General features: G+C 41.6%; 1 protein-coding gene across 2 annotated transcripts in view; it reads left to right on the top strand.

Annotated features, from left to right (window-relative positions):
* alcama (activated leukocyte cell adhesion molecule a) overlaps positions 1 to 27,207 on the top strand; it is an 81,661-nt gene that overhangs the window by 33,375 nt on the left and 21,079 nt on the right. For both annotated transcript variants that reach the window (XM_083927572.1, XM_083927573.1), the window contains exons 2-8: positions 8,578 to 8,684; positions 11,624 to 11,843; positions 14,602 to 14,666; positions 20,603 to 20,690; positions 21,331 to 21,501; positions 24,762 to 24,886; positions 25,289 to 25,421. In XM_083927572.1, coding sequence (XP_083783698.1) covers positions 8,578 to 8,684; positions 11,624 to 11,843; positions 14,602 to 14,666; positions 20,603 to 20,690; positions 21,331 to 21,501; positions 24,762 to 24,886; positions 25,289 to 25,421 — 909 coding nt within the window. The remainder of the gene's footprint in view (positions 1 to 8,577; positions 8,685 to 11,623; positions 11,844 to 14,601; positions 14,667 to 20,602; positions 20,691 to 21,330; positions 21,502 to 24,761; positions 24,887 to 25,288; positions 25,422 to 27,207) is intronic.

The following is a 27,207-nucleotide window of genomic DNA, read 5'->3' on the forward strand; positions in this document are numbered from 1 at the left end:
TTGATTGTTTTACACGGTGGTCTCAGTTTCACAGTTTCTCATGTTTCATCCTTCTGCCATTGCGTTTTTCATTTATTTTGTTTCTTTGCGTATGCCTGGGTCAGAGTGTGCGCGGAGGGCCGCACAGTCTACTGTCAAGTTTGCTTTTTATAAATCCCTAAGTTTGCTTAGAAAGTGGTGTCTGTGCGTTTGCCACCTTTATAAATGAAGTCCCAGGTGAGGACCATTATGTGACTGCAGGAAAAGCCAGCCGCTTATTTCCCCTGCTGTGTGGATGGTGGGGTTGACGGCCCAGAGCAGTGAAGCTGAATTGTTCAGCTACACAGTCATTATTCATGTTTTCTTCTCTGCTGTGCTGCTCTCTTTCATTTGTTATATTCCATATTGCATTTCAGCCCTTATGTTTCAGGACGCTTTTATTGCTTACATCCAAAGACAATGCTACAGCCGTTGATTAGCTGTGCTCATTTACTGAATGCTTTCATTCAAACGGGTGACTCAGCATTCACAGGAGCAGCAAGGAGAGGTCCTACCTGTCTTGTCTCCAAACGAGCTACGCAGGCAGTCAGCTGACTGAGACTCTCCAGGATTCCTTGCAGCGTCTGTGAATGTTTACCGAGCAGTACTCCCTGGGAAGTAAACGCGTGACGAACGGAAAAACCCGGGGGATCGATTTCCATGTCCGCGGGGTCCAAGTTATGGCCGGACCGTTCTGTCATGAACGGTACAGAGATAACACACAAAAGAGAGGACCCAATGCAGACACGGACACGGAACAAAAGTACAAACAAATATTTAATTACAATTACAAACAAAATGCAAAACACTACAGGGAAAAACAGCCAATACTAATGACGAGACGGTTGAGGGAAAAACAGGAACGAGGAGACGACGGAGAATCAGGGGGACGGACGAGGAAACAGAAACACGGGAAACTACGGAGAAGCAGAAAAACAAACACGATTAAATATACTCAACGACAGGAAGCGTGAAACCACATTGAGAAAAGGAATGCCAATCCGGGGGGAATAGTTGACCAATGAAGGAATACAACGGTGCTGCATGCCTGTCAGCTCAGGGTATAAGTAGTAATCCAGGTGATTAGCGTAACAGGCTGCAGCTTGGGGGAAACGCCTACCGGACCTAGATGACAGAAACAAGAGGAACACACACATGCAGGGAAACACAGACAGAGGGAGACAAACTCGCACGAAAGGAAAAGAGGAGGAAACTGACAGAGCCGAGTCTTGACAGTCAGGTTCAGTTTACTTGTCATGAGGAGTACACAGCAAGCCTGTTTTATAAACTGGGGTAGAAAGACATGGGCATTTTCCAGGAGGGCTTAAAGTTGTACTCTCTAAGAATTGAAATATGTTGTTTCTAGTGTCCTCTTTTGCAGTAATATGTAACTGCAGGTGAGCCTTTTCTTTCAGAGCCTCCTCCTTGTCACGTTCATGGTAACTGTGTGTTGAATATTTGTTTATATTATTTTATTTTTTTTGTTCTTTTGTGAACTGCATTGAAACACATTCACCTCTCTACTTCAAGTCCATCCCCTATATGTCCCCCTCTTAAAGCCACACAAACACACACACACACACACACACACACACACACACACATTTCTATTACACATCTGCCCTTACTACAAGCCTGACTCAGAAGTTGAGGTTCCCAATTTCCGACAAGGGACGGTGTTGCTGTGGAGAGAGTGAGTCGCAACAAATTCCTGGGGGTGCACATCAGTGAGGACCTGTCATGGACTACAAACACTACATCACTGGCAAAGAACCCACAACAGCGCCTCTACTTCCTGCGGGAACTCAAAAGTGCTCCACCACCCATCCTGACGACATTCTACAGAGGCACCATTGAGAGCATCATTTCCAGCTGTATAACTGCATGGGGCGGGAGCTGCACTCAACAACAGAAGAGCCCTGCAGCGCATAGTGAATATAGCAGGGAAAATCATTTGTGCCCCACTCCCATCACCCGGAAAGCGGTCACAATAGTGATTGATCCAAGCCATCCCACACACAAACTGTTCAGCCTCCTGCCCTCTGGAAAGAGGTACAGGAGCCTCCGCTCCCGCACCACTAGACTAAATAACAGCTTTGTTAGGCTGCTGAACTATCTCCCCTCAGCCAGACCCAGCAGGGTGTCAGGAAGATAAAAATTCGCCCTCCAAGAGACATCCTGAACTCATAAAGGACACACAGAAAACGACTTTGTAAATTACACATATGGACCGGCTGCTATCAATAGTTTTGCACTAATATATATATATATTATTCTGTCAAGACTTGTAAAAGTATTATGCCACCATCTGCACTTTTATTATTATTTTTATTATAATTATTATTACTATTGTATTGTTTTGTTGTTACTATAGTAGTTAGATAATTTATGTTGTGTCACTTACCATTTGTGTCTCGCCACTTTACTAATTGTGTCTTGTCTTTGTTTTGTCTAGTCTACGCATGGGATAGTGAGAAACACAATTTTGATTCCTTGTATGTCTTGTGCACGTGAAGAATTAAAAAAAAAGCTGACTTGAAGTGAATGCAGAAAAACTTAGGGACGCTGGCGACAGACCAACGTCTGTCAGCTGAGTCACTAACCTGGAGTTTTATTTACATCTAGAGAGGGGATGTCTCCACAGACACAGATATTGGAATGCTCAGCAAAGAGGCAACAAGTGCTTTCATTAGTGGGTCATATAATCAATCACCATTGTTTTAACTCACTGCAAAAGATAGGAACTCAATAGACAATTGACTAGATGAAAATCTTACAAATGTAGGAGAGTGAGCCTACACGTATTATGGCTAGAATTACAGTACCGATGCAGGTTCCTTAGGTCCAAGTCCCGGTGTTTGGCGGACCTGAGTTCTGGTCTGTAGACTGGGTCAGCTGCGCAGTTGGATCGGTGGGGCTTGTCTGCTCCCGTCCCGGCTTGGATTCAGCTCTTCAGGTGGCTGCAGCTCTGCACGTGGCTTGCCTCTGGCTGTGGTTTGTTGCTTGACAAAAAAAGTTCTGCCCGGTTCTGTGGACTGGTGTCGCGAGTTCGATGCAATTTGCCGGCCGGACAAAAAGGCAAAGACAGCACGAGGGGTTTTACTATACTTATAAAAGATAAAAACGTGTCGTAGAAAATGTATAAAGTCACGCGATAAAAATAGATTAATAAAAGAAAATACGTTAGAGTAAGAAAACCAAATATAAAGTAACGTCTCTTGCGAACTTTTACACGAATTACATCCTTAATGAAAGAATGCTTTTGGTAGCATTATGGGAAGTGTAGGATGCAGTATTTTTGAAACATGGCTCATACTAGGGACTAAAAGTCAGGATATCGCAGCCTTTGTTGTATAGATTTATCATGTACCATTTTAAAGATACTTGTGCAGCCAGGGATTGCATTCTATGTGTTGTTGCTTAACAAGAGCAGTGTCATCATTCACACATGTTAACACTAAGTGGAGGGTCTGAGGCCTGCAAGGGGAAGTTAGTGGTATGCGGTGACAGACGTTGCATGGGGGAAGTATAAACATCTCCTACCTGCGTATGCTGATGACACACACAGAGTCAACAGACCGCAGGATCCCCCCAACCAAGCTTCCATTTTTAGCCAGCCTACAGTCAGCCTTTCAGTATGCCTTTGATCACTGCCATGGCAGAAACCCTGCATGATGACTCATGCAGAAAGGCATCCATACACAGGCAAAAACAATGTCTCTCTGGCTCAGTCACACACTTATACACATATTGTGGGGTTGGCTGATACTGTATGTGATCAGTAATTTACCCGTGTAGTTCATTGTTAGCAGAGTGGTATTTTTATACAGATTTTTGTCTCCATACCTTCATTCTGTTGTGCCATGCAGTATCTTGTTTGGACTTTGTTTCTGATGAAGTTTGAGCCTCTGAAGACACTGCTCTTTCTCTGCTCAGCCCTTAGACTGGATCAGAGTAGTGGACGTAGCCACCATGAAAACAGCCATTGGTTTGTGGACTACTGCTGAGTAGACTGAAAAAGACTATCATGATTCACAGGGCGTGCCTACCCTGTATGCCTTGCAGGAAGTCCCGCCCCTACTCTTCCAGGCATTCCAGCCCTGGTTGTATAAAGAGAGCTGGATACAGCGTTTGATGGTCTTAATCATTTCTCATTATGTGCTAATGGTAAATGGTAAATGGACTTGTACTTATGTAGCGCCTTTCTAGTCTTCTGACTACTCAAGGCGCTTTCACACTACTTGTCACATTCACCCATTCACACAGACATTTACACTAATGCCATCTAATCTAACCATTCACACCACATACACACCCATGCGCAGCACGGGAGCAATTCAGGGTTCAGTGTCTTGCCCAAGGACACTTTAATTTACGGACCGGGATAGCTGGGGATCAAACCAAGATCTTGCGAATGGAAGACAACCCGCTCTACCTCTGAGCCAAAGCTGCTATAGAAGAGTAAATGTTACTACGTGTTGCACCGTGGCAGATATTTTTCATGCATTTTCATTTTACACCATCAGACACAAACATTCATATACATTGCTCTTCTCTGTGAGAAGGGAATTGTCCAGCCATCACAAAAATGTCAAGCTGTTCCCATTATGCTCCAGAGCAGAGACAGGTGAATGTGTTATTATGCTGATAACCAATGTGAACTCTGCGTTGTGTTTAAATCATAGACTATAAAAAATGGACGTAGCCTCTCCGTCTTGGTCCTTTCTAACTTGATCCAATTGTCCTTGCCTATCTTGGGGATAGGCGACCTTGTCAGACTTTGACTCTGCCTCATTTCCTCTCACCAAAAAAGGGCATGTATGTGACGTTGGGGGGACGTCCATCTGGCTGACGTTTACCTCCGAGGAGAAGTGAGGGCCATAATTATTCATAAACTTTAACCTCCAATAAAATAAAAACTAGCCTGCTATAAAAAAAAATCACCCCCCTCAGTGTTGTCATGGTGTTGTAATTTTTGGCACTTCCGTATTGGATCACTCAGGAAGTCGCTGTGGTTGGGGCTTGTTTTAAATAAAAGAATCCACACTTGCTTCTCAGTCTGGTCGGATTCAATTCTGGTGAACACAAAGGAATTATCCCGGTCAGCCACATAGACACAGCATACACACCCAGTCATTCGCGGGCACGTTCCTCGTACACTAGCCCAGCTTCTTCTACACTGGCCCAGCTCTAATTTACGTATTTCAGTAGCAATACTGTATATAATATCACAAACTCAACATTAACCCTATAGTAACACAACCACTAACCTTGGGTATATTTTACACAAAATACTATACCCTATAGAAAGTACTTAAAGTACTTGGTACAAAATATATTAATGTACAATACATGGCAAATACTTTTGTTATGAACATGATACATCTGCATGCAAAAAAAAACATCTTTGCTTTTCATTATGGAATACTAAGGAACAACTTTTTACTGTTTGATAACACAGCCCTCAGAGGCGATGTGAAAGGAAAAGAAACCCAGTTTGCTCATTGAAAAGTGCAAATAGTTCATGAAAACATCAAAGATAACTTTGCAGTGTCAATTTAGGCAGATTAATAGAAAGGCCATTTTTCATCTCCCCTGGAACACTATTCAGCTAATGGATAATCCTGATTTAAAAGCATTATGTTAGAGCTGTCGGAGCAAACAATACGATGCCTCCAGGACAGAGAGAGTCACAGTTTTTTGTTTGTGAAAGGCGGTTACCGAATGTGGCAGGAGAAAGAAAGGGAGGGCTGGGAAAAAAAAGTAGCATTGCAGCCAGACTGAGAGGAAACTGTTGACATTATGTCCACATTCAACCAAGAGATAGCTAACCCTCCAGAAAGTTTGCGACCACTCTAATTCACATGGGATTTTTCGGAGAGGAAAGATTAGGTAAAAATTAGATCTAAATGATTCCTGCCGAAAGACTTACAGCATGATTATTGTAGTTATCTATTAACACCACTCATGCATAATTCGTTCCATGAGTGGTTCATAATACAATTAAACTATTGCTTCAGCAATTTGACGGCAAAAAAACAACCCAGTTTCACTTGGATGATGATGCTTGTGTAAACCTTTTGTCTCATACATGCTGCAATATACATGTACCAGAAGGTCAAAACTCATACATGAAACCTAATGCGTTTCCATGCTTTCCCCTCTGCTATTTTCAGCTCTTAATCAGCTCATGGTGGCTTATATGCTATTGCTCTGCTAGTTACATTGCTCCTTTGCAAAAACTGTATGACTCAGAGGTTGTTCCTGGAGAGATCGCGTAGCCAAACATATATATTGATGTCTAAGGGTAAAGGTAATAGAAATGACCCATGACCTTGAAAAGGATTTTTTTTTAAAGGCAGCGCCCCCCTAATATAATGGGAGGGCAAACACTGAAAACAAATAGTTCCCCCCTCCTGTTTCAATATTAATGTCGTAAACACCAGATCTTTTTCAAAAAAGCTACCGGTTGTTACAGGTGTGGATGCCCCTTCAAACAAAAACTTGATTTGAAACACTTTCATCTGAATCCCTAAGAGCCACTGATGAACTTGGCATGGATATAGTCCTCTGTGTTAACTTCTCTAACCTTAGACATTGTAAAATTTCACGTATCCAACTATTATGAGTCGGTGGAGAAACATGTTTCCATTTAAGGAGATTGTTACGTCTGCCGAGCAGGGTGGTAAAGGCCACGACACGTTGTGTAGTAATGGGCAGATTTTTAGACGGAGAGAGCACAAAAAGAGCAGTCAGGGGATTAGGTTCCAAATTTGTGAGAGCCTGTTTGAGGGTTTGAAATATGTCGGACCAAAATTCAGAAAGCTTCAGGCACGTCCAGAACATGTGTGCGTGTTTGGCTGGGGACTGCTTAGAGCAGTTACAAGCGTCACTGTGACTATAGTATTTCTTAGCCAATTTAGCATTGGTGAAATGGGCTCTATGAAGCACCTTCAACTGTAACAGGCCGTGCCTGGCACAAATCAAGGATGAGTGGACCAGTTTTAGAATGTCCCTCTACTGGACCTCAGTAATGTCTAACCCTAAATCCTTTTCCCATGCATTTTTAGATGATACAGTGGGGACTGGGCTCAGAAGAGCAATCTTATTATAAATGAGAGATATCAGTTGTTTGTGTTGTACGTTCAGAAACAGGAATTGGTCCATCTCAGCTTCAGGGGGGCTCATTCGAAGGTACCAAAAAAAGGGACTATTAGGCAGGCTGTATTTGTACGACATGAATGCAAAGGACGCAAAACCACCTTTGGTTTACAGGTCATTATGTCAAGACTCGGTTTCTGTCAGTATCCTCCTCTCTTCCTTTTGTGTGAGTTTGTCTCCCTCTGTCTGTGTTACCCTGCATGTGTGTGTTCCTCTTGTTTCTGTCATCTAGGTCCGGTAGGCGTTTCCCCCAAGCTGCAGCCTGTTACGCTAATCACCTAGATTACTACTTATACCCTGAGCTGACAGGCATGCAGCGCCAGACCGTTGTATTGCTTCATTGGTAAACTATTCCCCCCGGATTGGCATTCCTTTTCTCGTTTGTGGTTATCACGCTCCCCGTCGCTAGTATATCTAATCGTGTTTGTTTTTCTGTTTCTCCGTAGTTTCCCGTGTTCCTGTTTCCTCGTCCGTTTTCCTGATCATCCGTCGTCTCCTCGTTCTTGTTTTTTTCTCGTTCGTCTAGTTATTAGTATTGCCTGTTTTCCCTGTAGTGTTTTGCGTTTTGTTTGTAATTGTAATTAAATATTTGTTTGTACTTTTGTTCGGTGTCTGTGTCTGCATTGGGTCCTCCTTTTGTGTTATTTCTGTACCGTTCATGACACATTAAGCGTTTTGATGCCCTTTTCTGACCATATGCGGAATGCAGGGTCGTGCAGGAAGGGAGAAACGGATAGTTATTCAAAACTGGGGCAAGGATCGAAGCTCTTTGCAAGCTACACTGCTTCCTGAACTGGATCCAAATTTTAATGGTATTGACAACAACCGGATTAGGTGAGACCTTGTGGGCAGTTATGGGGAGCTGTGAGCAAATCGTAGAGTGCAAATAGCCGGAAGAGCATGCTATCTCAGTATGAGCCCAGGGCGGGCAGACATCTGCAACTTCACCGCAGAGCCAATATAAAAGTTTATTGATGTTGCAGGCCTAGAAGCAGTGGCGTAAATTAGGGAATGCTAGTCCCCCTTCAGGTTTAGGGAATTGAAGAATATGTTTTTTGATACAGGCTGGTTTATTCTGCCAAATAAAGGCGTAAAGGTCTAGATTAGTAAAAAAACGATTTGTTAAGACAAATTGGGAGATGTTGTAAAAGATACAGAAACTTTGGTAAAATAACCATCTTAATAAGATTAACCTGGCCTGCAAGGGAAAGGGAGTCCTGCCCATCTAAACAAGGCTGACTAGCATTTATCTAATAGTGGCTGGAAGTTCTTCTGAAAAAGGTCCCTGTAGGAGCTGGTGATAAACACCCCCAAATATTTGAACCCCATGTTGGCTGTTTTAAAGGGAAATCGTACAATATATTTTTGCCAAAAGTCTGTTGCATTTTTTTGTTGCAGTGCGGGGAACAGAAACTGTGACTGCTCTGTATGGAGAGACCATCGTTATACCATGCAACAGTGGAGCCCCGGCACCAGAGGATCTTATGTTCATCAAGTGGAAATACGTAAGTAGTTACTGACTGTAAAACTTCCTGAACGCACACTTTCCCAAGACATTCAATGACAAGGAGGAAGAGGAAAATGAGAACCATATAACATAATTTAGTGTATGTGATAAGTTATCACATACACTAAATGAGTGAAAAAATGGATGTGACAATGTGCCGAGTGTGAAACGGCTGGGATGAGGATCAGCACCTCTAAATCTGAGGCCATGGCTCTCATCAGGAAACCGGTGGATTGCTTACTCTAGGTAGGGAATGAGTCCTTACCCCAAGTGAAGGAGTTCAAGTACCTAGGGATCATGTTCACGAGTGAGGGGACGATGGAGCGTGAGTTTGGCCGGAGAATCGGAGCAGCAGGGGCGGTGTTACAGTCGCTCTACTGAACCGTTGTCACGAAAAGAGAGCTGAGCCGGAAGGCAAAGCTCTCGATATACCGGTCATTCTTCGTTCCTACCCTCACCTATGGTCATGAAAGCTGGGTCATGACCGAAAGAACGAGGTGGCGGGTACAAGCGGCCGAAATGGGTTTTCTCAGGAGGGTGGCTGGAGTCTCCCTTAGAGATAGGGTGAGAAGTTCAGCCATCCGTGAGGAACCTGGAGTAGAGCAGCTGCGCCTTTGCGTTGAAAGGAGCCAGTTGAGGTGGTTCGGGCATCTAGTAAGGATGTTCCCTGGTCGCCTCCCTAGGGAGGTGTTCCAGGCAGGTCCAGCTGGTAGGAGGCCTCGGGGAAGACCCAGGACTAGGTGGAGAGATTATATCTCCCCACTGGCCTGGGAACGCCTCCGGATCCCCCAGTCAGAGCTGGTTAATGTGGCCCGGGAAAGGGAAGTTTGAGGTCCCCTGCTAAAGCTGCTGCAGATGAAGATGAGATGAGACAATGTGTTATCACTAATAATCCATACACTTATTTTTCCTGGAAAAATTAGGAAGAGTGTTCTGCACATTAAAACATGAAATATATAGCATTTTAAGATGTGGTTTTCTTATATGGGAAATACTGGATTAGCCAAAAAAACACCAATGGAATGGGAAGAACCAAATATGTACATTAAATACACCTTTGTCATTTTTTAGACAGAATCATTGTAATATACAGTATACACACTATACAGATATGATATGATGATCACAGAAGCAAAGTAAATTATTGTTGCAAGCAACAATTGGAGGTTTAAGCCCTTTCATAGCCATCAGAAAAAAAAGCAATTCAATGAACCAAATCAAAGCAAGCAGCATTGAGCAGTTTTCAGGCTTTACAAGTCATTACAACAGATGCAGCATATCAATAAGTCCCACCATTTTTTTTAATCAATTTGAATTAAACTACGCGATGGCCTGCCTCTTTTTGGCCTTATATAAAGATAGAGAAGGCCACGACCTAAGTAGCATGATAAGAGTCCCTACACAGAAAACAAAGTACCAATGGGCTCCTTCCTTTTGGATTGACTTTGGTAATCCACTCGAATGTTCTTTACTATGAGAGAAGCTGGTACAGGGGCCAGTAGGTAAGTCTTCAAAACACTCTTTTAATAAACTCTGGGTTCTCTAACTAAGTCGCTTTGTTTTCTGTGTAGGGACTCTTCTCATGCTATTGTAGAGGTTTGGTGTTATTTTGAGCAGTATTAGTGGTTAAAAAAGCCGTTTCAGTGTTAGCCACGTCCGATTGTTAGCGACTCTCCCGTATTTCTCTTACTCGATGGCTTATTTGATGTATATAAGTGCCGATAAAGACCCTGGGACGATTTTTCGCCGGAATTACACTAAGCTTTGAGGATATGAGACAAAGGTCTGCAATTGATCCAAAGCACTTTTGGAAGTATCTCCAAATTACTTTTTAAAATCTGTTTTTAATTTAAATCAACAATTTTTTGTTGTTGTTGATGAGAGTACAGTGAAAACTAAATGACAGTAATAATGTTGATATTGATATTGTTTGAGGGGTGCATTGGTAAAGAGTTGATTTAGATTATTATATATTGGTTTGGAGGATACAGGACTCATTTGTGTGTTTAATTGTCAGAATTGTGTATTTTTTTGTGTCATGTTTTTAATAATAATCTATAATATTTCCTTTATTGTCCACAATGTTGAAATTTGTCTTTGGCTTCACCACATAAAACCAGATGAAATACCACATAAAATCACACAATAACACGCATTAGATAACAGGTCATTCAATACACTATGTACATAGCTCTAAAATGTCCTGCAATGCGTTCATGAATTAATATGAACAAAAGGTATATCCAAATGAGAAACTTATTAACAAAGACATTTCTGGGTTTGTCAAATGTTAACATATTAGAGAAGATTGTCTGGAGTCGTCACGAGGCCCGTTTCCAAATCTCCTGATTCTACCAAATGGGTAAAAGAATAAGAAGAAGTGCTTGGTGGCCAGATGGATGAAGAAATGACATTAGAAGAATGGCAGGATATTTGTTTACAATCTCAGGTCGAAACTATTTACACTGTGTTTAAACTGTGTCAGTATGAATAAGACCATACATCACATTATTATTAATGTTGAATACATGAGGGCAGCTCGTTTCCTTGCCTGTGTGAATGCCCAACTATACAAAAGTATTGGAAGGAGATAATAATAATTGCACTGCTGAATCTTAACATAACATTGCTCTGTCATGGAACCTGTTAATAGCCCAAGCAAGCAGAGTTGCGTTGATGGAGTGTTGCAATCTCTGGCTCTGGAGAGGGGGAATACAACATATTTTGGGATTTTGGGCTTATTCATGAAATTCCTTCAGGGGCAGATTTTGATAGGACCATCTAGTGATCTACAGTTTCATTTTCATTTTTGAATGGATTTGTCATGATTAATTTTTGAAATATTTATTTTCATTTACCAACATGTGAATTTTAAATCAGCACGTACGACAGCATAACGTGCCTTACTTCCATATTCTGTCTTCTCTGTCTCTTCAGGAAAAGGATGATGGCACTCCTGGCGATCTGTTGATCAAACAGGCCCGCGCTGACCAGGCCACAGTTCAGGCCACAGACGATTATGCCAAGCGGGTCAGCATCGATGATAAGTTCAGCCTGCTCATCAGCCTGGCCTCGCTCAAAGACCAAAAGACCTTCACCTGCATGGTGGTGTCAGGCGCCAACCTCATGGAGTACCCCACCTCTGTGTCCATTTACAGTAAGCTTAATACTGGAACAGTACACTAAAACAGTGTGCATCCCTACATTATGCACTATGAGGCGACTCTGTCCCTAACTCAACAGTCAACAGTCATTAAAACTGCTTTCAAATGCAAAATGAGTTTTAACATCAGTAAAAGCAGAGAATGCTCTTCTTCCATCATATGATTATATATTATGGAAAAACAGATGACTCGTATCAAGCAATCTGATTGGTTGTTAGCCGTGGTATAATTCCCATATATCACGGCTATGATGTCCAATTCCTTGTCACAATTGTATAACTCCGTGTAAGGACTTAAACATAAACTTGCAGAAGATTTCATATTTCAAATTTATAAACTGATTGGTTAGCCTTATTTTTTACAACATTTTTGTAAAGTGATTATTTAGTTTTATTTTTCACAACTTATAAAGTGATTGGTTATCCTTATTTCTAACAACTCTCTCTCTGTTAGTGTTTATATGTGTGGTGTTTATTCAGATTGAGAAACTTCACTATGTCTACAAGCTAACGTTAGCTTTAGTTGACTGGTAACTCAATAGGCAGTAGAAACTGTCTCTGTTACTTTAATCTGTCCATAGAAAAATAGTAAAGATAGTACGTTCCAAAGCTACCACTGGCCAGGAGGGCCTATGTCTTTGTAAGAACAATGCTTTATGGATGGTTTTTGTTAATAGACACTGTTTAAATTGGAATATGTCCATCGCTTGAATATTTCCATTGTTGGTAACCGTTTAATAAAAGCAAGCTCACTTCAGGCTGTGATATACAGATTTTATCAAACAGCTTTTGCTTAGTAATCCTACTGCTATGATGAGGGTGCACAGTGTTTACAGCGTTGGGGGGGGGACCCCGACAGGAGATTGATGACAACCACACGGATGTCAGGTCCGACTTGTTCGTTTCCAACACAGACACATTCCCTCTGCACAGCGGTTTGGTGAATCAGTGGTTCTGTGCGCTGTGACAGTTGGAATAGAGGTGTATACGTTTGTAAAAGAGGGTAAATCTGAGCATAGTTCTGATTGCCCTAAAGTGTGTGGGAAGTAAGGAAGAGTTCAGGTCTGGAGAGAGTTAGGAGGGGATCATGGGCCTCAACCACTGTTTACACAGTTAGTGTCTCCCTTGAAGTACCAGATATTGTGCATGTGTATCTCCATATCAGCCCTGTCATGTCTGAATAAAACAATAAAATACACATATAATAAGCCATTTATTTAACAGATGATGACTGTTGCATATTCCATATCTGAAAAGCGCTATAGAGACATATCATGTCACATTTGTTAAAGGACATTAGCATCTTTCACGACTGTACCTGAATTTATTTTACATTGATAGAGTACACATTTGGAAGCGTTGTACTGCAGAAATACATTTGCTGTGTATTTCTGATTGTTAGAATGGACCAGGGCTACATATACTATTTAATTCACTGTTATTATACTATTTATTTAATGCATTCTGAAAAGTTACCTTATTTGCACATATTTAGTCCTTTTCAAATGCATTCATGCAGACTTTTGTGTTTTTACATTTTGGTAATATTATAATAATTATATAATATTAATAATAATACTAATATTATAATCATATGCTTTTGTTTAATGTCATGTTACAAGCTAGTTTAGTGTATTTACAGGAAGTCACACGTGTAAACAGAGAGTCATTAGAACTGACTGATTAACCAAAATCAGTTCCATCTGTCAAGCCTATATAACGATACACGGGTGACATCTGGAGGCAGGTTTCCTATCAACAGCTCGGTTTTAACTGCATCTAAGTGTAATCCAATGCAGATTTGTCCCTTTTGTTTCCCCTGCTTCTGGAAATACAGTGTTTGAACTTCACTACCCCAAGACTGAGTCACCTGCTAATGGTCTTTGCAAAGCATGAAAAGGAAACATGAAGAGACTAGCTCAACAGAGAGAGCATTAGGTTGTAGTTATCAAAGGACAAGTTGAAAATATGTCCTATAGCTGCTATAACTGAATGTTGTCAGTGAAATATTTGTTTGTACTCAATGTGCCCCTCAGTTCTGTAGATACATTTAGAGCGTACTCACACTGTCCTTCCAGACCGCGACTTAGGGTACTTGTCCTCCCCCCCTCTCCCCCCGCGCCCCAGCCCCGTTTGTACTCACACTGCCAGGGCCGGCCAATGCTTCTTGCTGTCCATACGCCATCACGCCGTAACACGTCACACGCATTGATCGCGTGTGTGTGGCTTTGTTTACAAATCTTTCCGTAGACCTCGGAGTTTTTGTGCGTCTTGTCGACTGTTTTTGAATATTTTCATCCGACCAAATCTGCAGTAAACACTCCACCTCCGCATCACACCAACATGAACCTTTCACCGCCTTTGTTGTTGTTGTTAAATGTCCGCGCATGGTCCGTCCTTCTATTTACATGTCCGAACAGGCGGACATAACGCTACTGCCGTAGGGCTCGTGCTCGTGCTCGTGCTCGCACACGTGCGCACTCTCGTGCTCGTACATGTGCAAACGGCTCCGCTAAAGCCCACCTCTTTCAAGCGGGCCGTGGACGGCCCCGCTGGCCGCAGTTGTGCGCGGAGCGGCAGCACTCACACTGCTTAAAGGTACTAGGCTTTAGCTGAAAAAACGGTTTTGGCCCCGGCCAAAAGGACAGTGTGAGTAGGCCCTCACACATCTAAACAACCTTTTTTTGTCATTTCTTTTCAAAGGTACCCTTTTGTGATTCTAAAATTTGATTTCCTCCTTTTGTGTTTGCAGAGAAACCATCTTCAGTTCAGGTTATGGACAAGTCTCAAGTATTGAAAAAGGACAAACCAACAACGGTAAGATTCACTACAGCCTTTACATGTTAGTGTTGTGTTCAATCACACCACATGGATTCTGCACATGGGAAGAATGTTTTGACTTGAATGTAATTATGTATTTACTCTGGGAACTGCTGTTTTTATTTGGTTGAGCTTGTGAATTTCCATCATATCGTTGATCCATGGTGAATACCGATCAGATTGTGACATGAAATCCAGTTCAGAGTATTGGATGAGTTGCCATTGTGGTCCCTGGTGGGGGCACACAGGAGGCTAACATGTTGGATAATATACAGTCCAAGCAGACTGCAAGAGAAGTTCTGATGAGATTAGTGATAAAGCTGCAGTCTAAGTAATGCTGTGGTGCAAGGTGACTCAACTCAGATCTAACATGTTATGGTAGCTAATAAAAAATTAAATTAAATTAATTTAATTTTTACTTATTTAAAGTTGTACTCCGTACGATTTTCATGTATTTCATTTTCTTTATGACCAACTAATGAAAGCACTTGTTGCCTTTTTGCTGAGTATTCCAATATCTGTGTCTGTGACGACATTCCGTCTCCAGATGTAAATAAGCCTCCATGGTAGTGACGCTGCTGACAGACGTTGGTCTGTCGGCCCAGATCGTCAACAACGGTTATGCAGCGTTCACTTGTAATTGGAAATCGGGAACCTCAACTTCTGAGTCAGGCTTGTAGTTAGGGCAGAAGAATAATGTGTGTGTGTGTGTGTCTGTCTGTCTGTCTGTCTGTCTGTCTGTCTGTCTGTCTGTGTGTGTGTGTGTGTGTGTGTGTGTGTGTGTGTGTGTGTGTGTGTGTGTGTGTGTGTGTGTGTGTGTGTGTGTGTGTGTGTGTGTGTGTGTGTGTGTGTGTGTGTGTGTGTGTGTGTGTGTGTGTGTGTGTGTGTGTGTGTGTGTGTGTGTGTGTGTGTGTGTGTAAGAGGAGAACATATAGGGGAGAAACTGGAAGTAGGGAGGTGAATGTGTTTCAATAGAGTTTGCATACCAGCCAATAAAAAAACGGGCATCCAATGGAGTCTGACGGAACATCTTGAGGACCTCAACTTTGCCGATAACATAGCACTACTTTCACACAGCCACTAGCACATGCAAGAAAAATCCCAACAGATACAATTAACAGCAGCCGGACTGGGGATCAAAATAAATACGAGAAAAACCCAAATAATGCGGATAAACAATAAAAACACAAATCCCATAAACATCGGAGACCAAACACTGCAAGAGGTGGATAAGTTCACATACCTGGGAAGTGTGCTAATTGTGAATGGAGGGACAGAAGAGGATGTGAAGGCAAGAATAGGCAAAGCAAGAATCACCTTCAACATATTAAATAAAGACTGGAAAACCAAAAACATATCACTAAATACCAAACTAAAAATCTTTAACTCCAACGTCAAATCCGTACTGCTATACGGATCAGAAACCTGGAGGAACACCACAACACCACCAATAAACTGCAGACTTTCATCAATAGCTGCCTAAGATGTATCCTCAGAATCTTCTGGCCAAACCGTATAAGGTATTGTGCTATTGAGGAGGAAATGGAGCTGGATTGGTCACACATTAAGAAAAGGTAAAAAGTCCATAACCAAACAGGCACTAACATAGAACCCACAAGGCAAACAGAACAGAGGAAGACCCAAAAACACCTGGAGAAGAAGCACAGAGAAAGAAGCTAAAGAAAGAGGACTGACATGGAAACAGCCGGAAATAATGGCCCAAGACAGACGAGGGTGGAAAAGATTCATCAATGGCCTATGTTCCGAAAGGAATTGAAAGGCCTAAGTAAGTAAGTAATAGGGTGTAGTACACCCCCCCCACCCCGCCACCACCAGAAAAAAGTAAATGACAGTTCTCAGGGGGGAAAAACAGTGAGAGCTTAAATAAACTAAACAAAAAAAAATAAAATTCTTCAAATCAAATCGTGACCTTAAACTCATCATGGATTTTAAGAAATCGTTCGTCTATCCATCCATCCATCCATCTATCTTCAACCACTTGTCCCTATGTGAGGCGGGGTCCACCGTGGAAAGGACGCCAGTCTATCAAAGGGCACATAGAGACAAACAGGCAATTTAGAGTCATCAATTCACCTAACATGTGCATGTCTTTGGACTGTGGGAGGAAGCTGGAGAACCTGGAGAAAACCCACGCAGACACGGGGAGAACATGCAAACTCCACACAGAAGGGCCCCAGTCCGCATTCGAACCAGAAATCCTCTTGCTGTGAGGCAACATTTCTAAATATCAAAAAGCTTCAGGGGGTGCGCTTTGGTCAATTTTATCATGTCTTTACCATTTATTCCACCAAAAGCAGCTTATACTCATTTATTATGGATCAAGTGTGTGTGCGCTTCTGTCTCCATTGGTATTCCCACCTTAACATACAGGTTTAAACGAACAGCTTTGAGCATTTTGTGATTAGGGGGGACAGTGTGGGATGGAAAAAAATGGGCTTTCACTCTTGATAACTTGCACAAGGGATGATGGAGGGCATGGTTGCGTCATACTCGAGTGGCATTCCAAATGAGAGGAAAGTGCAACGTTGAGGGGTGGAGAATGCAGCAGCCTGAGCCTCATTTACTATTTTTCATAAAGAAATGAAGTGAGCCATGCTGCTGAATTCAAGCGTTAATGCCTGTTGCTTCACAGCAGGAATCCTACTGTAGCAGTTTTTAAGCTTGAATATCCATATTAGGCACGTAGTACTTGCAGTCTCTCAAGGACAGAGTGATCTACAGTAGATTGTGAAAGTTTAAGATTTATTTATGATCAGTTACCCACTCAGGCCATTTTCAGGTAAAACATACCAGTAATGGGCTGTTTCTTAATACCTGGACAAACAAATGCAATCTAAAGACATGACGCATCATTATATTTGGAACCATTTTGTCTATGTGGCAATACTACTTTAACCCCACCTATTTAGCATTCATAATCAATATACATGCTTTAACACACTATAATGTAGTTATGCATGGCATTTTAAAATGTTTGTTAATGTACAATGTCTGTCAACAATTATAACTTCTCTTAAGAAGTGTTAATATTATATTATTATTGATAATCAATGAATGATTAAAGTTATACTATAAATTATGTTTGCAGCCTCTCAAATCTGGAGACTTTCTGCTTTTCTGTCTTATTTATCATATTTAACTGAATCTCTTTTGGGCAAAACAACATTTAAAGTAAGTCTGTAAGATTTGAGATACCTTGTCTCTAGCGGCCTCTTTGGCTGTAAGATGTCAGGGCCTCCATCTTGTCACGTTCACGGTCACTGTGTGTTGACTTTTTCTTTTTGCTCTTTTGTAAACTTTATTGAAACACATTCACCTCACTACTTCCAGTCCATGCCCTATATGTTCCCCTCTTAAACACACACACACACACACACACACACATTGTCCTATTACACTATTGCCCTTACTACAAGTCTGACTCCGAAGTTCGGTGTTCAGTGTCTTTCCCAAGGACCGCCCGTCAAGTCAGGGTTATCCTCTGGTTAATCAGAGTTGGTGAGAAGAGCTACACATGTCATAGGAGCCTGTGTTGGCCAAATGGTATGTCATTTAAACAGAGATCCCCTCCTGAACCTACAGTATAAAAGCTATTTGTATTGCTGTAGACCATTAGACGATGGATGTTTGCCGGGGATTTTTTGTTATAAGATTTGGACATTTCTTTCCTTGTGTGGTCAGGTTCAATGGCATTGCATTCTCCAGCCTTGCCCGTTCTATCACACTATACACTACACTGTCTAAGGTTGGTGTTTTTGGTTGAAATATAGTATATCCAGCACAACTGACACTGTGAAATTTAAGCCATAGTAATGTGTCAATGGAGGGAAGCTGAAGAGGGTCTCTTGTGCCCTGTAACTCTGAGTCAAAAGTTGAATATGTAGAATCTTTATTAAAAGCTATATTTACAAAAACAAATACACCCACAGGGCCTTTTGGTGGTACAGCATGAAAAAGCCTCAGTGAAGGGGGCGTTATTTGTCCCAGCAGCTGAGTGAGCGGAGACGGGCAAAAACCAGAGTCACTATAGGCCAAGCATTCAATACATGGACTGAGCGGAAGGAGAGAAACGCCATTAAAAAGCACAACCAATGGCTACGTTTCTCATTGATCGCTAACATCACTTTCATCTTTACTTAGCTGGAATGGCTAACGCTAACTGTCAGTCAAACTCCTCTAATCCTTGTTTTTATGGTGTGATTTTCCAGGAGGGGACGGGTTCAAACTGGTTGAAACAGACTCTGACCTCCTGTAGGCTACTGGACCGGGTCAGACCAACCTGGCAACCCGACTGCTGGAGTTATTTTTTGTTGTTGCTGTTTTTGAGAAAGTAGATGGAGGAAATACAAGATTTGTCTCTTGAGTTTTTTTCACAAATTGCTGGATATGAGGCTTAGAATAAAAGGGAATTGTCAATTATAATTCCCAGATATTTATATTGAGACACAGATTAAATTACAGAGCCCTGCAAAGTGGTGATAGGAGGGAGGTCAAGGGCTTTGACTTACCTTTCATTTATTTATTTAAAGAGACAAGTAGCTTCTTTTGGGCTTGTTTTCATAGACCTGGCTGCTTGTTTCTCTCGCGAGATCTGACAACACTGCCAACAACAATTACTCTTAAGCTGACTAGTTCCTCACGAGCGAGTAACAGTAGTTAATACTAAATTCTCCGTGGGTTATTACAGCTCGCAATCAGGACACAACCATTGTTAACAAAACCACACTTTTGATGTGACGCGACAATCTGACGCTCATGTGCTGTTAGGACACGGTGTAACATGGCGAATATCGCTAAGCTTTTTTTTTTTTAAATATATATATATTTTGGAAGACTTTAGTTAAGGCGCCAGCCACTTGTCGCTTAGGCTGCCGCCCAAGCTTCAAAGTGCTTCAGGAAACCCTGACATCTGATCAGGCTCATTTCTAGCATCAACATTCATGAGGTGCTTTACATTGATAATGGTTGAATGTGGGTTGTGTAGAGGGAGGAATTTGAGACTGATCCATGTGTTCCCAATTCCACATCGAGTTGGGATTTACAAAAGAAAAATGGTTTTATTAAAATGTTTTATAAATAAGATATTTCTTTGGTGTAGGTACATTATACATGAGGCCCCTGGTATGCAGCCAGCAATTTGGAGCTGAATATTTAAAGAACAAATGTAGTGATGGTGTTCCATTAGAGTGGCCAACGTCTGGACAAAATGGTACACATGGCATCAAAAATCGTAGGAGAGGAGCTACCATCCCTACTCCATCAGACCATGGAAGAAGAGATACAACATTCTTCATGACTCCTCTCACCCTGCTCACCCTCCTTTTAACCTCCTCCCTTCTTTTAGGGAGCACAGAGCAGGCGCTTTGGGGAAAGGAATGTTCTAATGACTTACTCATTGTCTGCTTCACACACACTGTTGCTGACCTTCAATCCTGAACATGTAGCAAATAGATAACGAGACAGCGTGCTTATGAACACAGAAAATGAATTCATTCCTAAATGAGAAAGTTGTTTGACTTTTCTGGCCTATGCCCAACATTCTCCTGCTAATGTTGGAAAGCAGACAGTACATTATACGGCTGCTTTTTTTGTTTGTTATTGGAATGTGGAATGACACATCATTATTCATGGGGTGAAAGCCTCTGAAGAGATCTTTACACGACCATCCACATTAAAAAAAGACAATCCTATATGTTGTTGTATTCTTGTGTGAAAATTAATTCAGGTCAAGCTTATAAATTATATAATAAATGTTTGATATTGTTTTTTTAATTACTAAATTAATAAATGAAATCACTTCCAACTGGCATTGGACACTGGTGAAACAAGATTCATTCAAATAAATGTATCTGTCTTCTATGGTTTTTTTGTTTTATATTTAATAGCTTTGTTCTCTTTTCTCTGTTGTTCAGGTGGGAACATGTGTGGCAGCAGATGCACACCCTGCAGCTACGATTTCATGGAAAAAGAATGGAAAGCCCTTGGCAGCTGATGGGAAAGGTAACACATCACATGATGTGTGCTGACACACCCAGCAATGTCACAGTCACATGACACAAGATGCTGTCATTTTTTATTAATTTTCAGAAATTAAAAAAAAAATTAATTTGAATGTTGTCAGGCAAAATATGTAAATCACGCTGGAAATTATTTTTATTTTTTTCCATGTATTATGATTTCAGGCTGTAAAACAAAAAAAGTGAGTATTTCAAAAGGGTATCATGCCTTTCGTAGGCACTGTAACTTTGGCTGGGCAATAATTCAATATGATCATTTATCATTTTCAATGGAATCCAGATGAAAACATATATTGACATATTGTAATACACAATAATATAATCTAAATTTATAATAACAAGCACATTAACTCAAATTTCTTAGAACAATTGATGTGAAATATTTTGAGGGAATATAATTTAAAGGTTGTGGTTTTGTTTCACGATATTTGTGTGCATGCCTGGAAATTCAGTTTGCTTTGTGTCAATTTTCAAGTATTTGAACTGTCTGTAAACAAATATTTTCTATTTTCTATTTCATTGCAGTACTGTTTAACCTGCGGCTGAATGCTACACCTGCAGCACTAACTGTTCTGTACTTTTTTGTGTTGTTGTCATGTGCCTGTCGATTCCTTCCTCTGCAGTGGTTATGATCACCCCTAGTATGAAGCTTGATCCAGCCACAGGCCTTTCCACCACATCTTCCACCCTCCAGTATGCAGCTTCCAAGGAGGACACTGCCACAGTCTTTGCCTGTGTGTCCACACATGAGCTGACCACTCAGGAGACTGATCTGGAACCTTTTCCCATTCACTGTAAGTGGAACACAGCACAGCCCTCAGGTTCCATAGCTGTGCTACACCTCTTGTTAGTTATCCCTGTCCACATTCACAAGGTTATCAAGAGGATGGAGTGATATGTGGAGTTATACCTCAACAAGTAGATACCTGTGTAGTTGGTGGTTTAAGGATTTGAGACATTATTCAGGTTAGCTGCTTTTAGTTGTGTTTGTCCTAATACAATAAAAGACTGCACCAAGGTTTTATAAATTCAAAATTAAAGAAAAGCAGCATTGCTGAAAATGGTTTGGTCTCGTACAATATTTTAGGCGTTATTTTAATATTGATGGAGGGTTATACAAATAGCCAGTGCACACACAGACACACATACATACACAGCAGAACTAACATTTCCTCATTCCTGCAGGATGAGAGCATGCTTGCAGGTGCAAACCATTTCCTCAACCAATATTCAAGGTTCAGCATCAGAAAACACTTCTTTTCTTAATAATGTTTAGGGATGCACGATATATCGGCATTATTATCAGCATCGGTCCGATGAGTAAAATTGGGCCGATATGCACAACCGATGTATATCCGTCTAGTTGCTGTGTCGGGTGAAGGAGCGGGAGAAGGAGGGGAGGGGGAGGGGGATTTGGCCAAAGACAATGTGCATGTTGTGCTCCGCGACAATGCGCGGAATATGCAGAAGGCAATGGAGGAGTGTGGCGTTAAAAGCCTGGGCTGCATGGCTCACACGCTGCAGCTAGCAGTGCATGATGGAGTGTTAAGCCAGCGGAGCATTTCTGACTTTGTGGCGATCGGGAGGAAAATAGTCGGACATTTTCGCCATTCTCAATTCGCTACTTCTCGGCTGAGAGACATACAGCAAGAGTTAGGTATGAAAACCATGATGCTACAACAAGATGTGGCGACCAGATGGAACAGTACTTTTTATATGATGAAAAGTCTACTGGATCAGAAGCGCGCACTTGGTGTGTATGGAGTAGATCATGAGCTGCCTGCGTGTTTAAGTGCATATCAGTGGGGCCTCGTTGAAAACATGACCACGCTTCTCACTCCATTTGAACAATTAACGAGGGATATCAGCTCACATCTGGCTACTACTGCGGACGTGATTCCGTCTGTTGTGGCACTGAAACGTTTGCTGAGCAAGGCAGCTGACACAGACAGTGGGGTCCGCACAGCAAAGCACACTCTACTGGAAGCTGTGAACGCGCAATTTGGAAGCGCTTTCTCTGAGCCGCTTTACTACTTGGCAACGATCCTTGACCCCCGGTACAAAGACCTTTTTTTTGACACAGTCACCAAGCAAGCGGCGGTAAATATGCTCCAGAAGCAAGTGGACAAAATGACGCACAGCGACAGCGCTACGGAGACACCGGACACAGAGGAACCGTAAGAGAAGAAGATAAGAACAAGTGACGAGGGTGGAAAGTCGCTGCTTGACATGCATGACGAAATTCTGGAGGAAAACTTGACCATGGAACAGCAGGCAGGCCTGACAAGCCACACAAGTGTGCAGGTATAATATTATCAGACCCAGACTTTTATAAAAAAATAACAAAGTCCTTTGTGTAGTGATTTTTTTTTAAATTAATGTGCTGTGTATTCTATAGAGTTACTAAAATAATAGATTTACTTAAATGAAAATGCTAATTGTTATAAAAAATATTTAGTAATGCTTCTCTGCCCCCTTGAGGTTGACCTTAAGCACTGGTCATCTCCTCAGAGCAAAGTTCATCAAAGCTCTTAAGGGGAGGAGGACAATGTTGTTATGTCTAGAGTACTGCTGGTAATTTATCAGACATGCATAGTTATACAGTTGTCTACATTCCTGTAGGTGCATGGCTATCTGAGTGAGCCCCTCATCCCCAGAAATGAGAGCCCACTGCAGTATTGGAAAAGCAACATGTCTCGCTTTCCTGCCCTGGCCAAAGCAGCATGCAAGTTCCTTTCGGCTCCATGTACAAGTGTGGACAGCGAACGTCTCTTCTCTGCTGCATCACATATTGTTGATAAAAAGAGAAACAGAATCCAGTGTGAGAAAGCAGAAATGCTTCTCTTTGTCAAAAAAAAAAAAACCTGCCTTTGCTGATGTAGTAGGCCTGGACTATAACTTACTGTACAGTGTTAGGTGGAAACAGTTTCAGTGTTTGGGACATTTACTTTGAGTACATTGTGGCTGCTTTAAGTTGGAAAATGTACCAAGACAGTTATGTCAAAGTTCTCATATTTTGATGAACATTTTTATAGATGGGTCTTGAAATTGACTTGTTTTTTTAATGTTTGCTTGGTAGAAACATTGTTTCAATGTTTGGACATTTACTTGAAAATTTCAGTGCAAGTTGAAAAAATGTGCACTCACAATCAGGACATGTTTTTGATATTTTTGATTTAGCCTGTCTAGTGCACAGAGCTGAAAACACGTTGCCATGAATACTGGCATGTTTGATAAGTGGTAAAAGTTGGTTATTTATGTTTTATGGTAGCCTGTAACCTTGTTATTTGGAAGTAAAATACATTCTGAAAATAAAAGAAGACATTAAAAAATTCAGTTTGCATGATTTACAAAATGTACAAAATTTTATCATCTCAGAAACATAAAAAAAACACATATCGATATCGGTAAATATCGGTTATCGGCCATAGCAGAAAAATTCATATCGGTATCGGCCAAAATTTTCATATCGGTGCATCCCTAATAATGTTATTTGTTTAAGCTGACTGGTTTCAAATATGCAGACCATCGTATTAAGAGCTCATTGAAATGTTTTAGACCTATGTTTGGAAACGTGCATGTTGTCATAAAGAAAAGTGCAGTCAGCAGTTGTGTCCATGAACATTTGCATGTTCTTGAGAAAGACAATAAGGATACTACATCACTCACCAACAGCTCTCAAACACAGCAAATGCTGAATGTCTAAAATGCACAAATGTGAAATGAGACTTCACCATATATTGATGACACGCCAAATACACCATGATTCAAGCTAAGAATAATCCTCAAAGCTCAGATCAATGGGAAGCTTGATGATTAAATGAAAACGTGGATCTTTGAAGGCCATGAGGGAACGTTTTTCTAGTTTATTCCTGTGTAATTAGGATGGTCTACGCCTTCTGCTGATCAGAATATTATTTGATATTTGTATGTGTCTGTGCTGCTTTATGGGTGTTTTGATGCAGTGTGAAGGTGATGTACTGTATGTGTCAGTGGAGGTGTCTGTGAAGCTTTGACACATGCTTCCTTTTCTTTTTTCCTCCAAACCTCTCAGATCCATCAGAGAAGGTTAGCCTCCAAGTTTTGTCTAAGGGACCTATCGTAGAAGGAGTTAATATGACGTTGAAGTGTCACGCTGATGGCAACCCTCCACCTAGATCCTTCTTCTTCCACATCAAGGTCAGTCTCAGCTCAAAGATCAGCCTCAAACAGTGTGCTGCTGTCCACTCTGAAGAACTCAGCCATTCATTATTACTTACCACAAATTTGAACTGAAGTCTCAGTTGGGGAAAAAGATACTATTCAGAAGGTAAACTAGAATTTGGCGATGATGGTTCCATTTCAAGTGTTGTACTTGCCTGCTTTCTAGTTATTGCTGTTGGGTTTTAAAAGCCCTCTATGCATTATTAATCTGACTACAGGTAAGATTATTTCACTTTTCTTCTGAAAAAAATGCCTCCTGGTTCATCCTGTGTTTTTTCTTTCTTTCTTTCTCATTCACTGATGTTCTATCAGAATGACATAAGTTAATGATTTAGTACCTCTCTCCTCTCCCTCCTCCTGTTCTTCTTTATCCATCAGGGCCAGAAGAAGTTGGTGGAAAATTCAGACACCTACACTTTAAGTGCTATAAGCAGAGAGGATGGCGGTGAATACAAATGCTCCCTGGCTGACAACGAGAAAATGGAAGCCTCCCAAAGCATTGCTGTTAGCTGTGAGTACTTGCAGAACTTGTATATACTAATACAACCAATCCCCAGGCTGGGACTGGTCAGTTGCGTACATGAACTAATGAACTTCTTGGCTGAGAGGTGAAACATCTTCCAAATAACCAAGTCCAGTTGCTTTTGACTAAAATTTGATCGTTTTAAAACGATGACCTGGTCAAACGAATCTATCAAAGTATATATATATGCCATTATCCATCATGGACATACAGTATCTGTGCAAGTGAAAGGTGAACAGAGTCTGAACTTGTTTCATCTTTATTTATCACCCAGCCCCCTCTTTCCTTTGATCCTTGAGCTGCTATAATGTGAAATCCCTGGTGGGATCAATAGAGTTCTGATATCAATGGTGATGACATGGCAAAAAAGTCACTTTGACAAAGCATGGTTAAGGAGACAGGGTCTGTCTATATTTCAAGACTGGTATGTTGGGTTGCTGTCATTACCACAGACACCTGAAACACCAAGTACAGTCTGCTCGGTCTACAGTCGCACCAGGAGCAGAGAGCCCGTCCCTCCCAAGCCCCCACCACAGCGGCTTCCTGGTTGATCCAATAAGCAAGTGCCAAAAATAGCAGTTCTCTGCTACCTTGACCACCATGTTAAACAGGCCGTTTTCACAGCATAATTAAACCTATTTAAGGCCTGATACAAAAAAAACATTCTACCTCAGCCAGATGGATGTATGTCTCTCCCCCCAACGTCACATACATGCCCTTTTTTGGTAAGAGATGGGGACAAGTGGTTGAAGATGCATGGATGGATGGAAATGAGGCAGAGTCAAAGTCTGACAAGATGGAGACTCCCGTAGGGGAGGATGATTGGATCAAGTTGAGAGAACGAACCTTGATGGTGAGGCTAAGTCCATTTTTATACAGTCTATGGTCCCTTGCAAAGGGAGCCAGGTCGCTGCATGCTCAGAGTTCCTTGCGCTTGTTCAGAGTGCAAGGAACTGGAAATGTGCGAGTGCAGGGATGCTGTCAGCAGCGAGCCACCTTCACCGCGAGCCTTTTAACCAACACAGAGACTAGGGCATTCTAGGGCTCTTCCTCCAACTGTTGTCCTCGCTTTGCCTTTGCCTTGAGCCACGGCTGCTCCCCCAAAACTCCCACATGCTTTCTCTTCTTTGATTGAAATGTCTTAACTTACTATATCTAACAAGACACTTTTATTCACTGTAAGTAAAGTCATGGGTGCAGAGTAATGGTAATCAGATTTAAACTTTGAGAGCCCAGTCCCAGTAGGGAGGCAGATGGTGGAGTGCCAGGCTAGGAGAACTAATTCGATATTTCTGACAAATTGAGAGAGCAATAGTGTTTCGGTGGGCGAGGAACTCAAGCAACCGATCAGCTGTTTTTCCCTGCTACCATCCACCAGCACTCCCTCAAGTAATAACACCCTTCTCACCAGGCACATGCTTCTGAGCCTTCACTTCAAATGTGCTTATCATTGTAAGAGAACAAATCTGATGCGTGTTCCTGCTCTACGTCCCATATGGCAGCTTCAGTGCTTCAAAGGAGTGTTTTTTCAGCTCCAAACTTTAAAATTGACTTTGTTTGTGAGGAAAGAACACAAAAGCTCTCTCATCTCATCTCATCAGATGAGATGAGACAATAGCTCTCTTAATTGGAAATTGTTTAAGATATTTTGTGATTGTGTTTTTGTGCATCTTGAGGGAAGGTGCCTAGATGAGGAACTAGAAGATGAACTGCCCCCCAAAACAGCAACTCCTGCACCCAAATATACTGTATATGCTGGTTTTTGTAACAATCC

Source organism: Echiichthys vipera (assembly GCF_963691815.1).
Source record: "Echiichthys vipera genome assembly, chromosome: 14".
Lineage (NCBI taxonomy): Eukaryota > Metazoa > Chordata > Actinopteri > Perciformes > Trachinidae > Echiichthys > Echiichthys vipera.